The following is a 17,696-nucleotide window of genomic DNA, read 5'->3' as shown; positions in this document are numbered from 1 at the left end:
TACAGAATTAGCTGTAAAACATGATACATTCATGGCATTGAAATTTTCACATTTTGGAGAGAACCCATGTTTCTGCGACATTTGTACATTTCCAGAAAGGGTGTAGAAGGAAAAAATATTGTGTGCATGAAAATTGCATGAATTAAATGCTCTTGCGAAATTCCCGAAATTTTCGTGCACGCAAACACTTCATGCCTTCAGTAAATACTGGTATACCTCAAACATAATCTTGCACTCAAGGACATACAGAGATCTGACATTGCTGTAACATTGTATCTTGAGAGTCCAATCTCTAGCTCATATATTATTGGAGCATTTAGGCAAATACTTTTGTATGAAATATATCGAGGGTTTCTGTTGTGAGTTTGGCTTTCTGGTGAGTTGAGGCTTTCTGTTCTCAACCCTCATTATAGTCGCGCTACGACAAAAATTGCCCAAGTCAATATTGTGACATTTTCTGAGGAGGGCGCCCTCATTTTTTTCCGCAAAAAATCAATGCCTTATCTGAGATAAAATGACTGAATAAATGACTGAATAATTCATACAATCAATTTGGGGAACTGTTTTGTAATTAATCATTGATGTATAAATGGATGTTCATTCTTTATGGAATTTTACAGACCTGAATCTACAGAATGTTCATAACATCAACCTCAGTAATTGACAAAATGCTAATTTTCTTTGCTTTACATGTACCTTATTTGTTCGGCAAATTTATCAGATTTGTTGTTAGGGGAAATTGGCATTTTGTGGGAAAAAAACATATATTGCTTTAGCACCAAGTGCCCACAGAATTTGTATGGGCAAATGGTTTTGATATTTTAGATAGAAATTCTAAAATGATGGCCTCAACAAATCTGGTCAAAGTTTTATGTTGCAGGTGTGCAATTGCATATATGTCGGGTGGTTGGAAAATCTAAATTTATTTGTCCAAATGCTTGCCCAGGATATACCAGTGTTACCCTGGTCCATTCACATACAAAATTAGTGCTGATTTAGTCACTCAGTAGCACTGCACACAAGCTACTGATGCTGTGTTTGATATTACACAAAAAGATGTAATTTTCAACAACATCCTAAGGATAGAAACAATAATGACATCCATATCATGGAAATATGAATATAATTATTGTATGGTTTACATCAAACCAATTATTAGTGTTCATGGATAATTACCATTTTCTTAAAATCTTGCTACATGGACAATGACAGGCTGTAATGAATTGGCAGTAGTGTACATAATGTGTTTCCTATTGTTCTTCATGTTGAGTTGATTCTAGTGTGCATGGATTCTGAATCGGCAATCCCAGGGGACAGTGGCATAGCCAGCTCTCAAGACAAATTGCGAAGTACCAACAGCCTTACAGTGGCGTAGCTAGGGGTTGTGGTGCCCAGGGCTAAGGATACACCCCCCAATTCGGGAAACAATTGTGCACAGAGGCACGAAAATGTGTACAAATAAGGCAACCACTAATTAATTTTGGTTAGAATGAAATTAATATTGGTCTTAAATTGATCTTTTAAATGACTATTTGTGCTGAAATGCACGTGACAATTTTGACTTTCATTCGGTTGGAGGGGGTGCAGAATCCATGCTGAATTGGACAATTCAGCACCCCCTTAGGTGGCACCCAAGGCACATGCCCCCTTCAGGGCACATGCCACTGCAGCCTTAATAATTTGGTTTTATGGTAGCCTGCAATGTATCTTAATTTATACGGTACACAAACCTTACAATACTAATTAAAAGTTGAAGACATGCTCCAGCTTTTTAAGTTGAAGACATGCTCCAGCTTTTTATGTCTGGCATGCTTTTCTGAAATGTTAAAATAATATGAGGCAATAATACATCATGAGTCTAAATTGCTTTCTTTCATTCCACAAGTTATTAAAATTTCATATCATCATTAGAGTACTTTTTGAGTTACAGTGTAACAATTTACCATCAGAACCAGGGGAGAGGGATGATTGGACCAAGGGGTGTAAAAAAAAGCAGCCTATCTCCTTTGGCTATGCCACTCCCAGGGAGCTTGCTGTAACAAACCAACATGCGTATAGTTTACTTTTATATTGATAGCCATCAATTGCCATTAACGTGTTGACTAATCTGCATCATTCACATTTGATCTTACTGCCATCATTTTTGATATTGAATTTTGACAACTTTGATACCAGGAGAGTAAACTTTATTGTCATATTATATGAGAAAAGCAGCCAGAAGACCAGTTTATATGTGTGATAACTTGGTTTTAATTACAGCATTATTACAAGCAGAACAAAATGTTATAAATAGAATTGTATGTATCTTATTTTTTCTAAAGCTCCAAATGTGGAATATATCAAAACTCATCCATGCATGACTTAAATGATCGAGCCATGCCCATGGAATTGATCAAAGTTGAGATTAAAGACTTCAGATCAACAGAAAATGGCAGAAAAGGGATAGAAGTACAATATAGAGGATACCAGTCTGAATTGACTTGGGTGTCAAACCTTCATAAGCCTTCTGGCCCCACTGGCATTATATTAAGTAGGCCCTCGGTTATTTTGAAGGTCTTGCTTTTGTCCCGAGAGCCCGCTTGTTTAAAGCCACACATCCAGATTATTATTTAGTGATTGTCTAGTCTGCTGTGTTACAGATCACATTTTCTGACCCAAAAAAGTTTCTGCCATTTTATTGTGGATGAATGACTTTGATGTAAGTAATTCATCAGGTGAGTGCTGGAATGTCGTATGCACCTTTGTGGCGAAATAGGATTTTGGTTGAAAATACTCGGGTGAAAAGGTAAATGCACACATTTTATAATATCTCGGATCTAGATTGCAGCAATTTTTTAATGAAATAATTGAGATTTATTAGGACTTGAATCTCTATTTCTTGACTTAAAAAAAAAAAAAAGTAATTTTATGCATAAGAAAATTGAACTTTGACCTTTCGTACTTTTATCAAGTTGGCAAAGCTTGAGTAAACTACAAAACTGCTTCTGCAAAATGGCTCATGCGACTATCTTGCACTTGCCCAACATGAATTAACATAATCTTTTCAAATGTGATTGGTTGATTTCAATGCCATGTGTAGTTTAAGGATATTCTTACCTGTTCTTCCTGTTCTCCACCACCGCTTGAGGAGAACACTGGATAATCTACCACCAAACTGTAAATTTATATAAGTTTTGCATTCCTTAAAAAAAAGAAATGTACCAAATGAATAACAAGACCCCACATGAAGAAACAAGGTCATCGCACATAAATGATGATGCATGATACACATTTGATTGAATACCAACATAATACTAGTTTTTCTATCAGGACCAAATTTATTTTCTTATAAAATGGAAAAAAGGAAGGAAAAAAATGACAAAAGGGTGTGTGTCTGAGATGTGTGTGTTGTACTCTTCCATTTCATATTTTTCTCTTGGAACAAAAAAAAGTTTTAAAAATGCATATGTCACAAAAAGGCAGTGCTATATAATTTTGATATTATGGTCAGTGATCTTTCTTAACATGTCTTTTGCAGTTAAACCATTTTCACTCATCATGTTGGGTCATCTTTGGGCATTTCATTTAGTATAGTATTTATATATATGGTTGTTTCATTTGTACTAGCTAGAATTTGAGATTTGATTCAAATTTGTTCGGCTTATAGTAGGTGAAGCTTATTCAGTTTTTTTACTGCGTGCGTCAATAAAGTCCCAACTCACGCTCGCGCTAGTAACGCATTACGCAAAGCACAACTAGCGTAAGTGCTGCCCCAACTGTGTGGACGCCATTCTATATAAATACTCAACGTTAAGTCTAATTTTTTTTCATCTATTATTAAGCCGAACAAACTTTTGTAGCTACCTTAGGCCCTTCACAATTGATTCTTAGTTTCCTGTTTCATGGTTGAAAACAAGGGATGAGGTGACTTTTAATTATTAATTATCTAATATTTTCTTTATTTTAAAACAAGTGGTCGCAACCTACATCAACCTGTTTTGACAAGGAACATGCATTTAATTATTTTACAACTTTGTTTGATTTTATACATAAGTAATGGTACAGTTATGTTCTTTGTTTATTCATTATTATAGTTGATATAAGCAAAGTCAGAAAGTAGCAAATGGATGTCATTAAAAGTTACTTTAAAAGAGAAAATCCAAAATATTAATAAAATAATTAAATATTTTGCAATTCTCTACTTTGGACGCGGGCGGGAAACAGGAAACTATGAATCAATTGTAAAGCGCCTTATGTTACCAGCAAAACCATACCATTCATGCAGATGAATTACTCACTCCTATACATTGCACATGCATAGAAGTGCTAGGTCACACAAATTATAGGTGCATGATCTGACTGGCGGCCCCTCACCCCTATCCAGTTTTTACCCATCAATGTGCAAATTTTGGTATTGGGTGAAAGCTCCTATTTTTAACATAACCCCAGTGAAAATTGAGGCTCAAAATAAGTTTCGATTTTGCAGTATGAAAAAAACATGTTTTTTTTTCACCCTGATGTGGTAGTGACGTCAGTGCGCATTTCATTGCGCATCCTGAAATCACAAGCATTCGTTTAAAGTGCCAGTGTACACACACACATGCTTAAAGACACCGTATAGATGCGCGAGCGAAACAGCTACCTCAGACAACAACGCGTTGATGTCACTGCTACATCAGGATGGCAAATGGTATAGTCCCCACTCTGGGAGTTGTGTACAAGACTATTTTGGTGATAGCTCTTAATTATTAGGTCCATGGACCACTCACCTTATCCTGTCAGATACATGCATGTAGTATTGAGAGAATGGTTGGTGTGGTATGTGAAGCAGGGGGATATTGCTTTTAATAGGTGAAACCTTGTCCCACTTGGGTTGTATTTTAGGCCCATATAAAGAGCTGTGTGGAGATGTACTAGAGATCTACATGTATCTTGAAGCAGAACCAATCCTAATGCACAGTAATAAAAGAGTAAAATGAATTGTTGAAACCATACACTAATTTACAGACTATCACCAACAGTCAAAGTCCCTGTGCTTTGTATGCTGTATATTTTCAAAAGCATATTTATGAGGGCTGATCTTTCATGTCTAAAAATCACACAAGCAGTGCGTGCCTTTGTGTATACATGATAGTGTTGTGTCTTTGCGAAAGAAAGTAAAATACATGGTATACATTTGAGTAGCAGTTACATCTGTTGAACTTCTGGAACAATGGGCTTTCATTATTGGGTGATGCTGGGACTTGGCTGTTTGTGGTTAGTCTGTATCTCTTTAATCCATGGTTGAAACACTCATACCATAGCCAATCAGGACCACCACTCTCATATTTATGCAGTATGTGCAAGAACTCTGAAAGTGGGCGTTAATGAAAAAATCACTTACAACTTTGTTGCATTTCGATGTGTTGTGTTAGCCTGTGAATTATGACTATAATCATTTAATATTACATTATGTCATTGTTTTATATGGAGAATGCATGTATTTAAAAAAAATAATTTCATTTATGTAGAAAGTTAGAAACTTCACATTACTTGATCCAAGTGATAATCTTTTCATTGGTTATGTTAACAAAGTTAATGACATGTATTGCACATAATTTGATTGGTAATTGATGACTGAAGAGTATATATACTCAACGTCCCATAAAATCAATTTCATATTAAGCTTTATTTAATAGGTATGTCAATAAAAATCATGTGTTCCCTGTAGGTTGCACATCCTTTCTTTTGAGATAAAGTGTAGCACATTATTCTTAGGTGTACATTTTGTAAATGACCAGAAATCTTGTCAAAAATGTCAAGGAAACATGAATGTATTTTTGTTTTTGTCACACCTACAGGAAACAAGCACTTTGTTTTGATAGCCTTATAAGGACCAAGTAATGATGGTACATTGGGTGTATTGATGTAACAAATGTGTCCAAGAATTGGTGATCTTTGGGTGTGCAACCCGGGGTGTGCAATATGTGTATCCTGAGTAACAGCTCGCTGGTTGATCCATATCGGTTATTGCAATATGCATGTTTTATTGTGGACAACCCAGGATCCACATATCCCATGTGATTCATGTACCACATTTATTAGCAAAAATTAATGTAATTTTAAATAAAACTATCTATAAAATTGAATGCCTGATATATTGAGCCAGCTGCATACACCTGTTGACTTGTAATTGGTGAGTGTGTGTGCGCTTTGCAACGGTGGTGTAGCCAGGTTTTATGGAACATGGAGACTCAAATAGACCAACAAAAAAGGATGATTCTTACAGCCCCCATTCGGTAGTGTACCAGCCAGAATTTCTGATTGGCAATACTGGGGAAATGTGTGCGAAAAATTTGAAATAAATGAGGATAGCCTCAGGACAGTCATATACCGATGACCTGTGTGTACCGGCGGACCATTATAACTGGGGGAGTGCTTACAGACCCTGGTCCCACTGGCTACACCACTGCTTTGAAAAGACCGCCATATGCACCTATTGTCAGGACTTTGGAAAGGAGGAGTTTTCTCACGATACATACATATATAATGAATACATCATCTGCCAGGGTTGGGTCAGAAAGTGCCTAGATTATTAAGTCAGGCCAAGTGATGCAAAATTTTATACCTGATAACAATTTTCGATCAAAATTTGACCAAATGTAATTACCATGTACTTGTGAGATTTTAATTATGAAAAAATTGCAGATTTTTGTACTTTCTTGAAAATATTTAAGTGAATTTTTAGAGTCAATTGCAATTATTGTTTTAATTGTGTAGTAAATAATGGACAGGGCACTTTTTTATATTTTGTACATGTACTTTGTATGCATGAATCTTCTGAATGAGTGAATAAAGCTCGACAAAAATGTTGACCTGTTTCTGGTAACATGACTCATAGTCAGGAAGGGTTGCCGATTGTTTATTTTACATAAATATTTTGACTTACATAAGGCTTGCTTGAAAATAATGTGACAATTTTAGAGCTGGAAACACATCAATATTTTTGTCCAGCCTAAAGGAGTATTAAAGCTAGTCTCTTGCAGAGATGCCAGTTAGGTTTGGGGAGAAAAGGGGAGTATCAAAGCTAGTTTCTTGCAGAGATGCCAGTTAGGTTTGGGGAGAAAAGGGGAGTATCAAAGCTAGTTTCTTGCAGAGATGCCAGTTAGGTTTGGGGAGAAAAGGGGAGTATCAAAGCTAGTTTCTTGCAGAGATGCCAGTTAGGTTTGGGGAGAAAATCTTCACCAATTTTTAAAATATTTTCAAAATCCAAAGGAAGTGTTCAAAACCTTTGTTATTTTCTGAAAATTGGCGTATCTGTACTTGGTTGAAAATGTTGCTGCTCAAATCCTTCAGCTTATATTCGAAGTTGTTTCCACAAATTCAACAGGAAAGACTTAGTTTTTCAATCAATTTGAATTTGCAGATTGTGTTAATGGTATGTTCAGATACTGCTCAGGAAAGTGGAAATATATTTGTTTATATTATAGTCTCCTCTTGTAGCCTGCCTAATTTTTTAAGATACAAGTTCTCAAAGGGCCGGCATAAGAACTTTTAAAATTATTTTATTATATATGTATTCGAGAGGACAGCAAAAAGTGTGTTTTTATGTGTGTGTTGATTTGGACTAAAGGATTCAGGCTAATAAGATAACGTTATTTTCCCACCTTTCTCCCTTTCTGTACTACTGGTTTCCTTGAATGGCATGCAAACGCTGCCATGTGCAGTATTTTTAATGAACCTACTTCCTTTTTGTAAGTACCATACAAGTATTTGCAAGTACATACATTTGGGTAATGAAGAAACAACCCTGTCCTATGGGAGGAGACTTGTCACGTAGGGTCAGTTTGTTTCAGGACAAGGCTAAAGAAATGACCCTAAAAATCACAGAAACTTTGAAAGATTTGACATTGTCTTGCAAACATATATTTGAAAATTTACTGAATTTTTTGTCAAAATTAATTCCACTTGGCCAAAAGAGGGCTATTATTATTAATTTCATACAGCTCAAACAAGCTATTCCCAAATCTGGGTCACTTGGGGCCAGTAGTTCAGGTTTTTCTTTTTTTTTTTTTTCTTTTTTTTTTTTGTCAACTTAAGGTTGAATTGTTAGTTCTTAGTCCTTGAGCACAATAAAGGAATGAACATCTCACAAATTGTGTCCAAGTAGGCATTTTGTAAGAAGCAGCTATCTCGTAATTTACATACAATTGCAGAAACAGGATGTAGCTATTTTTGTACATGTTTGAGCAACATTTGTGTGTTAGAAATAGGTTATAAATGGATTTTTAAAAGCAACAAACATGAAAAACATGCAATCTCACATTTGGATATTTATATTTTGTTGATAATTTGAAAAACAAAATGGTTGGATTATTTTCCAAATTTATCAACCAACTTCAGAAAATTTTACAGATATTTTTTTGTCTCTGACAGAACTCGAAAGTCCCTTTTTATTAAGATTATTGGTTGAAACATTACAAGGTCAGGAAAATGGTACAAGGAACCCCAGGTCTGACTTTCTTTATGAGAATACTGTACGAATATAATGTATGAATAATATTCACACTTGTAAAGATTGGCTCGGTCAATTGTGTTCACTCAATGATCACTACTGAATTTCCTGTAGCATAAGTTGTACAAACATGTAATAGTATGTCACATACTCAATAAATTTATGTTAACAATATTTTAAAATCACAGCATGCTTCTGGATTAATTTTGCTCTGCAACTCGAATCGAAGAAAGAGAATAAAATACACTCAAATATACTGTGAAATGACTTGTTAGTGTGTTTGTGCTTGTAAGGGTAAAGTGTGGTGTGCCCTAGCAGGATGGGGTTAATTGGACCTTGTCAATCGGGTTTGAGCTTCCTTTAGACATGCCAATCCATATATCCTACAACGTAGTAGTGTTGAGTTTGTAGCAAGTGCATTTCACTCTTTGAAGTGAACAACTCGGTTTACACCAATCAGTCGGCATGCCTCCTAACACTTACTGAATATAAAGTTACCCACCCAGGGGCATGGCCAGAACTGGGGGTAGGGTTGATTTAAGAAAATGGGGACAGGCCCATTTGTGTGACATTCTGGGTCATAAAGTGCAGACCCAAAACTTTTCCTCTAGCTCATTTCCTCTTTATTCCTGACATTTATGCATTATTTGTTATTTTCAGCCCAATGTGTGAGTTTTTTTAGCTTGATTTTGTGCTATTTCCCTCTTTTTTTAAAGCATTTTCCAATGGTCAGTTTCAGGTATGAAAGTAGGTCTGAAAGTGGCTGTATGTCCAAAATTCAGGCAAAAATATACTGTATAAATGCTTGAAAAGCAGGCATAGTTTAAAAGAATGATCAGTTTGTGCATATTTGCAGCTGATCAAGATAAAACATCTGATAAATTATCAAAACAAGAACAGCAACAATAAGATGGATTAACTTGGAACTTTATTTCTCGCTCTAAGGCACTTATTATTTCATGGATGGCATATAAATTTTGTTGCAATTTTAAGCGTAATTTCAAACTACTTATAATGGTTTTAACATGATAGGAAATGTCTGCTAAATTGAATACATTATATTTCATTACATTTTACAATTAACTAATATACATACATATTGGTGTATATGATGTGATTCAATGACATATTATATGTGACCCGATCTGATCCTCCAGGAAATGTCGAAAATTGAGTTGCTACTATTACTAACTTGCTCAGTACCTACAATTACTGATGTTGAATCCCTGTCTGTTGAATACTTGTTGCAAAGTTATGGACCTTTAATATATCCATTTTCTTCCTCACTTTTTGCCTATATCTCAGTTTCAATATTGCAAACTTAAGATCAGATCTGGTCACATATAGGGGGTGATTTAGATTGGAGGTACCACATTGGCAAAGCTGCTCTGTTGACAAAAATGTGTAATAGCAATTGAATCAAGTTTGAAGTAGCTTTTCCTGATAAAGGTCACTGAACTTTGTACAGGTTCCAATTTCAAAGTTGCTCAAATTGTGTTAAAAACCATATCAATGAGTTCCTCTGGTCAGAAAATGTATACATTGACCTACCTAGGACCATTCCTCTGGTCAGAAAATGTATACGTTGATCTACCTAGGACCATTCCTCTGGTCAGAAAATGTATACGCTGACCTACCTAGGACCATTCCTCTGGTCAGAAAATGTATACATTGACCTACCTAGGACCATTCCTCTGGTCAGAAAATGTATACGCTGACCTACCTAGGACCATTCCTCTGGTCAGAAAATGTATACGTTGACCTACCTAGGACCATTCCTCTGGTCAGAAAATGTATACCTTGACCTACCTAGGACCATTCCTCTGGTCAGAAAATGTATACTTTGACCTACCTAGAACCAGAGCCAAAAATTTGACCTTTTTGAAATAACTATACCTTTTCTGACTCCTTGTGACTACATTGATATGGTTTATAAAACAATCTGAGCAACTTTGAAATTTGACCTGTGTAAAGTTCAATTGCTATCATGCATCTTTATGTATCCCATGTCAACTCTCTCTGGTAGTCCCCCACCCCCATTTGAAGGGGTCTAGCTAACACTAGTATGAGCTTTGTACATGACACAGTTCCCTTGGTTTTTATCAGCGGGTAACCTAAATTTGGACAATTACCGTAACCACTCGGGTATAAGCAGATTTCACTTCAAAAATGGGGTGGGCTTATAACCGGGGAAAGGCTGGCTTGAATTTAAAAATAAGAACAATCACCCCCATTTGTATATGCCCAATGTACCAGTAATTTCTATCTTCTATGTCAATTTCTTAAAATTTTAAGTGTGGAATGTTAATTATCAACTGATATTTTTTATATTAGTTCTTAAATATGAGAGCAAAGCATTGATTTGATTTAAGAACTTGGCCAAAATTAAGTACTGGGCATATACCTGACGGCACCCTTGTTCCCAGAATACTTTTGCGGCTTTACACTAGTTTGTCATGGATGGTCATATATATTTGGTGAAAAATGTGTTGCTTATTACAGTTTTAGTCAAAATCACAACATTTTGGTATGTGCCAGGTTTTGTGAGAACATGTACAATCTACATCTTACAAACTAAACCAACCTACAGTACTATAATATTCTATACAGTACAAAATATTCCCTTCCTACCAACTATACCAGGATGAAATCATTTTTGAATATCCAAACAATGAAGGATATTTACTTTTTAATAATTACATTATTGGCCAATATGACCCATAGAATGCAGCAATGTTATGTGTCTTTGGTATTTTGCTCTTACACATGTGTCCTATTACAGCAAAAGATATCTAAGTCGACCAGACTAGTTCCAAGATACTGGTGACTAAAATATAATTCACTTGTTTTTTCCTTCATATCTTCACAATGGAACCACAATGGTATCATTTTAAAGCTTATTTTACAAACATTAACACATTTTAATGTTAACAAAATTAAATCTCCGCTTCCAAAATATTACCCCTAATAGCATTTGCTGTAATAGGTCACATATGGTCTTCTACCTAGCAATTTTCACTGCTACTAGGGTCGTGTTTTTGGTGATGTATTTGGCATCTGCATCTACTGGAAAAGTGACTAGCCTATATATCGACCAACAAGATGCTAGTTATGAGTATATGAAAATACTGGACTCAAAACATAATAATGATAAAATTGGATGATATATATTGGTAGAGCTATGAGTTTAAAATATTGCATAGGCTTGACTTTATCTCGCTCAATATTTTTAAAACTCATAGCTCTACCAATATATATGGGCTCAATCAGTCCAATTTTATATCAAATTGCTACTAGTTGAACTCATCAAGTCAACATGGGAGCTACACAAATCGCACACACTTGCAACCCCTTGATCAGTTACATAATAGCTACTTAACACCATGATTTGGTAGTGACTGTTAACGTGATACGGGCATTACAGCAATCTAACCCCCCAAAAAAAAAATGTTGTGTTGCCCTTACCCAATGGACCCAAATTGGTTTTTTAAATTTGGGTCAGCATTTGATTCTATCCAAATATTTTGTGTGAAAAGGCGACACAATATTTTTTGGTCTACTCTAAGCTTAGATTCTCATATAATCTATCATTTGGAAGAAAACATCTTTCTCCACAAACAAGACAATTTAGATGTAAAATGGTAAAAATATAAAGAATAATTTGTAAAAATTCTAGTTATTTACAATATTGATAATAAAATATAATATTACTGTCATTTACAAAATCACTGAGTAGTTGACGATAAAAATATGTAAAAATTAATTCCAAAATATAAACACAGATTTTATAACATTTCACTACACGGTGTTTCACAAAGCGATCTTCAGGTGAAACACTGTGCAGTGAAATGTTATAAAATCTGTGTTATATTTTAAAATACTCTACCATTTATTGGTATCGAGCACTGTGTGTGATACTTCTACTTCTTAAAAATTAATTCAATATTTTTATGATACAGAATAATTGGCAAAATATTTTTCAAGCTATCATACAATATAATTGACACACTATTTGACCACTGTATAGATGAGGTGACGTCTTATGTTTACATCCAGAACGCCCTCTTGATTCCAACAGCAAAATAATACACATCCAGTATCTATGGCAGAACATATAATATCTTTTCAAAACCCAACTTGCAAAACCTTTGCTTTAGTTTTGTGATATTATGTAGCTGTGGCAACTGTAATCAAGTTTGGTATTATTTGCTTTGAAACCAAAAGTAAAATTATATAAAATTTCTGTTTATAACTATACAGTCCTTTGCCTGGCATTTGTCTACCTCAGACCAACAGAGGGCGCACCAAATATAAACAAATGTCACCCCATCTATAGAAATTACATAAGACATAATTCATATTTGTTTATATAACTCATACAAAGATTTTGAACATTTGATTGGCCCATTACTACGGATTATTTTGGCTATTTTAAGCATCACCTGCACAAAGACTTGCGCACCCTCGGGAGTTCAATTGTCAATATTTGTATAACAATTTCACTAAAATTTGAATCGAGTTGTGAAAATCTGACCACAAACAATCGTAAAGTATACAGCTAAAATACCATTATACCAACCAGTTGTGTAGCCAGGGGGCAGTGCCCCGCCGCTCATCATGACCGTCGGTACCTCTTAGACCTTGTACAGCACGGGCCTTGACAGGAAAAATATTGGGGTCAAGTAACAATAGACAGTTTGTGTGCACGGTTGTGCATTTTGAAGAAAATCTGCCTGTTGACATTGTAACATTTAGTTGTTATGTAGAAGTATAAATAAATAAGTATATTAATGTGCATTGGATTATTCAGCACACTGGGAAAAAAATTGGGGTCAACAACTCGCAACTTCCGTCGGCAAAAAATATTTCCGCCGGTACATTAACAAGTTTGTGCCCACTCGGTTCCGAAGACCTGGCTACGCCACTGATACCAACAGAACAGTCAACTTCAATACATAACCCACAGAACCCACCAGCCAAAAATTGATTGCTTTCTGTTTTTGATTCAAATATTGGTGCATGAAAGCATGCTCTATAAATGGATACCAAATAGGTATGAATATCTAATGATTTGTTTGAGTCTGCAAATCTCCGAGCCACTATACAGTGATGAGCTGAATCAATTGAATAAAAAATGGATATATTTATCAATAAAAATATTTTATATAAAAAAAAACCAGTATAAGCCTACAAATTGTAAACATCAAGTAGAGATAGGGACATCAGTATATAATTTTCCAAGATACATGATCTTAAAGGATATTTCCTGGGAATTTTAAGAATGATAGAATTTGGTAGGTTTTTCGGTACCTGAGTAGTAGGAAAAATATTTTTAAAAAAGCAAATTCTCTATATTTTGACCAATACGGTAACTCAAGAACTATACAAATTTGACCGTCATTTTTTAAATTCTCTGACAATTTCCTATACGTGTACGAGGGGCAGTCAGTATGTTTTAAGAGTTGACTCGTGACGTCATATGTGGATTGTTTTCATGGCATTTCTCAATAATTACATATAACACTGTACCTTTGTCTTTCAAACAACACATGTAAAAATTATATCATACACATGATTACGTAACAGCATTAGCATAAAATCAATATACTAGGGACACTGCCAAATCACGCAAAAAGGCGGGCCTTTTAAATTACAGAAAAAACACATGTTTACAATGTCCGAAAACAGCAAAAGTACAAGGTGCATATGGCTAGTTTTGGGCAGGAATAAACACTAGATCCTCCGTTTGCATTTGGTAAAATATGAGACTTGCCATTAAACTTTGGTGGAAATGGGACGTCTGGAAACTTCAACAACTTTAGGGCTTGAATGGAAGCAAAATTATTCTGCAAAAATGGCATAAATGAAAAAGCAGTTATTACAAATGACATTAATTATCTCCAAAATGAAACGTGTGAGAGCTGGTACTCAGTGCGATGATAACTGGTGCAAATGAAACAACAATCTGCACATGCGCAGGTGGGATGACCGATACAACATGGTGGAAATGCACGAAAATTGCTCAATTCCATGTAAATAGGGCCTAAAATATTACAAAATGCTATGAAAATTGTAATTTAAATATTCATATGAATTTTTATGAATGATCTCAACCTGAAATGAACAGAAAAGTTTTAAAAATAAATTGCTCATTCAAACGATGGCCTCTCTCTTTGTACCACTACTTTTTGTATAAATGTAACAATGGTACAATAACAGTTATATTTTAATCACGGATTCAAATATTTTCTAGGGAGACTCCCGTTTAAATGTTTGGAGATAAGTCAACAGAACTGGCAAAAAAATTTAAATTTCCGCGTTTTGCTATTTTTGGCAATATCAAGATTTTTAAAGAAAGAAAAGCCTTGTTTTTGTCAAAAATAAGACATATTTGACCACGCATTTTAAATAAACTAAAACCTTTACAGCCCAACAAACATGGTTTAATGAACTGGTAGTTTGTGTTCTATTACTGTTCCAAAAGGCAGCATTCTCCGTTCTTTAATTCCTGAGAAAATATAGAAAATACAACAATACCTCATTTCAGCCTCTTATTTCCCTTAACAAAAACACCTCAATTTCACCAGGTGACTCTAGACCATTGATTTTATGCTAATACTGTTACGTAATCATGTGTGTGATAGAATTTTTACATGTGTTGTTTGAAAGACAAAGGTACAGTGTTTATGTAATCATTGAGAAATGCCATGAAAAGCGATCCACAAATGACGTCACAAGTCAACTCTTAAAACATACTGACTGCCCCTCGTATAATTCAATTGATCATTATTGATAATAACCAAGGCGGGATTTACCTTTTTGGGGGCCCTGGGCCACGCCAAAATTTGGAGGCCCTCAAACTCACCGTGAGGAAGCCATGTGCACTCAAATGGCCAAGTTATGGTTTAGGTATAAGATCGACAGTGGCGGTGGGAGTATTACAAGTTAGAGGGAGACAAGAATAGATTTTGCAATTTTACCCTATTTTGGCCCAAAACATGGTGTTTTTCAGGCTAAAAAGGAAGATGCACAAGGCAATTTTGGGAGCCCTAAAATGTGGGAGGCCCGGGCCCATCTGGCCCAATGGTAAATCCGGCCCTGATCATAACTCTTAAAAGAACACATTTTGATACCTATCACAATTAATTGGTCGCTTTCAAATTTGTCATCATCTCTTGTCTCATTTTATACTTTTGTACTTTACCAGTGACAGTCAGAGGAAACCCTTCTACAAATTGGATCACCTTGGGAATCTTGAAGTGTGCAATCTGTAACATAAAAGCAAATCAAGGTGTTTGTTATTGAAATCATAATGATTCTAGGGATTTGTCATACCGTATTGTCTGTAACAGACGATCCCTCTCTTTCAGACAAACTGCTACCTAGACCACAGATGCCCATCCATAACCACGGCAGTAGGTCAAGCCACATATGCACGGTGATTTAGACACGCCTCAACGTGTATGTGTCTAAAAAGAAAGACGCAATTTGTTTTTTTATCCAGTTGTGAACTGGGGAGCTCTCACACACAAAAACAAAGAACTTAATTAAAATTTGTCGGAATAGCTTTAGAAATGAAGTATAAGTCAATCAAATCACTTGCAGGGTATGTTAGCATGCCCATTCTCTTTAAAAAAATATATGATTTTTGATGATTTATTAGATTTTTTGATTGCAAAACACACAATGGAAACCAATAATTCAATAATTCTAACCTGTCCTTTGCAGAATTGTTTGATTTCCTCAGGTGTTGCCTGTTGCCCAGACTTGAGTTTAATCCATGCACACACCTCTTCACCTAGTCTTTCATCAGGGATACCGATTACCTGCATAACAACAGAGTGAATCAACACGTTAAGTGTGCAGGATAAAAACCTTGGAACTTGGGTGGGCCTAGTTCCTTAAACTCAAATAGAAGTACAGCATACAAGATTTATTACACCTCATAAATATTCATGAGCAAATCATGCCACTTTATTGGTCAATCACAAACAACACGACCCCTATTTCACTGTGCGGCAGTATAAATGATCATACAGGGACGTGTCGTAAACTTGGTAGTATTTTGGCCTTTTGGTACATCAATAACCTCTTTCTAGGCCAATTTGGGTATATGGATGTGTCTATTCTTCAAAAAAGCCTAATTTTGCCTCACTTTTTTATTATCATTATTATTGCAGACATTTATAAAAGCGCCTTAGCTAAACAAAAGAACAAAGCGCTGTACAAGTTGAAAGTACTGGCTTAATAGTATACAATAATATACAAGTAAGATCATATAAAATACATATATAAAATTAAACTCAAAAAATGAAAGCATAAAATACATTTAAAAAGCACACAATACATGCATAAAAAAGCACTAAAACATAATGCAGTGACACTGAAAAATGGCTTGCAGAGACGGTGGAATCATATGGATGGGTATGTGTTTTTAAATGCTTCCTGAACATCATGACGGTCGTGGAGCTACGGATTGCAGCAGGTAGGCTGTTCCATAGTCGCGGAGCGGCTGCATGAAACAATTTATCACCATAGCCTGTTTTGGTCCTTGGGTACTGAAGAAGGAGAGTGTCATTACCAGAGTGAAGATTTAGCCAAAGTTTTTGTACAAATTTGTGTTAAAATTGGCTGTAAATTTAAACTTTTGGTATATCGATGGGTCCAAATTCTTGAAAAATTGGTATATTGGTGGGCTACTTTACTTTCAAATTCTCAGCAGCACATCCCTACCCAAACCAAGTCCCCCCTGCAGTGGGCTGAGCCTGCCTAATTTATAACATTGAGTAAGCAATTATTTATTTTCATGTCATAATTACCTGTATATCTTCAACTTTTGGATGTTTGTAAAGAAACTGTTCTATCTCTGTAGGGTAGATGTTTTCTCCGCCTCTGATGATCATATCCTTAATTCTCCCTACAATACGCCCATAGCCACTCTCATCAATGGTAGCTAAGTCACTGCATAAGAACAAATGAAAATTACAATTACTTGGTTTGTAATTACAATGGACCCACAACAAAGATTTTAAAAAAATATGCAAACGAAGTCATTAATATTCATATGTATGTTCAAATAGCATGACACAAACTACACAACACAAGGTGATCATATTCATATCACCCTACCAAATTATAAATTGCATAACTATATAAATATATTGCAACTGATCAGTTCAAGAAATAACTTTCATGCAAATAATTGTTGTACATGTACCAGTCA

The 17,696-nt window shown here is 35.3% G+C and overlaps 2 protein-coding genes and 1 long non-coding RNA gene across 3 annotated transcripts in view; 1 reads left to right on the top strand and 2 right to left on the bottom strand.

Annotated features, from left to right (window-relative positions):
* Positions 1–17,696, top strand: part of LOC140146591 (signal peptidase complex subunit 3-like) — a 177,475-nt gene that overhangs the window by 93,781 nt on the left and 65,998 nt on the right. The window lies entirely within an intron of this gene.
* LOC140146571 (uncharacterized) lies at positions 9,380–12,281 on the bottom strand. Its single transcript, XR_011858266.1, has 2 exons — positions 10,326–12,281; positions 9,380–10,024 (listed from the first exon to the last, which is right to left on the bottom strand). It is a non-coding gene; the product is annotated as an uncharacterized lncRNA (long non-coding RNA).
* The window catches only part of LOC140146560 (medium-chain acyl-CoA ligase ACSF2, mitochondrial-like), a 31,744-nt gene continuing 26,397 nt past the window's right edge, over positions 12,350–17,696 (bottom strand). Inside the window, exons 12-14 of the mRNA XM_072168437.1 lie at positions 17,293–17,434; positions 16,189–16,299; positions 12,350–15,741 (exon numbers count right to left, since the gene is read on the bottom strand). Of these exons, the coding sequence (XP_072024538.1) occupies positions 15,616–15,741; positions 16,189–16,299; positions 17,293–17,434 (379 nt within the window). The 3' untranslated portion in view covers positions 12,350–15,615. The remainder of the gene's footprint in view (positions 15,742–16,188; positions 16,300–17,292; positions 17,435–17,696) is intronic.

The sequence above is a fragment of the Amphiura filiformis genome, chromosome 1 (genome assembly GCF_039555335.1).
Source record: "Amphiura filiformis chromosome 1, Afil_fr2py, whole genome shotgun sequence".
Taxonomy (NCBI): Eukaryota; Metazoa; Echinodermata; class Ophiuroidea; order Amphilepidida; family Amphiuridae; genus Amphiura; species Amphiura filiformis.
The sequence above is the reverse complement of the archived record's forward strand: the minus strand, read 5'-3'. Positions and strand labels throughout refer to the sequence as shown.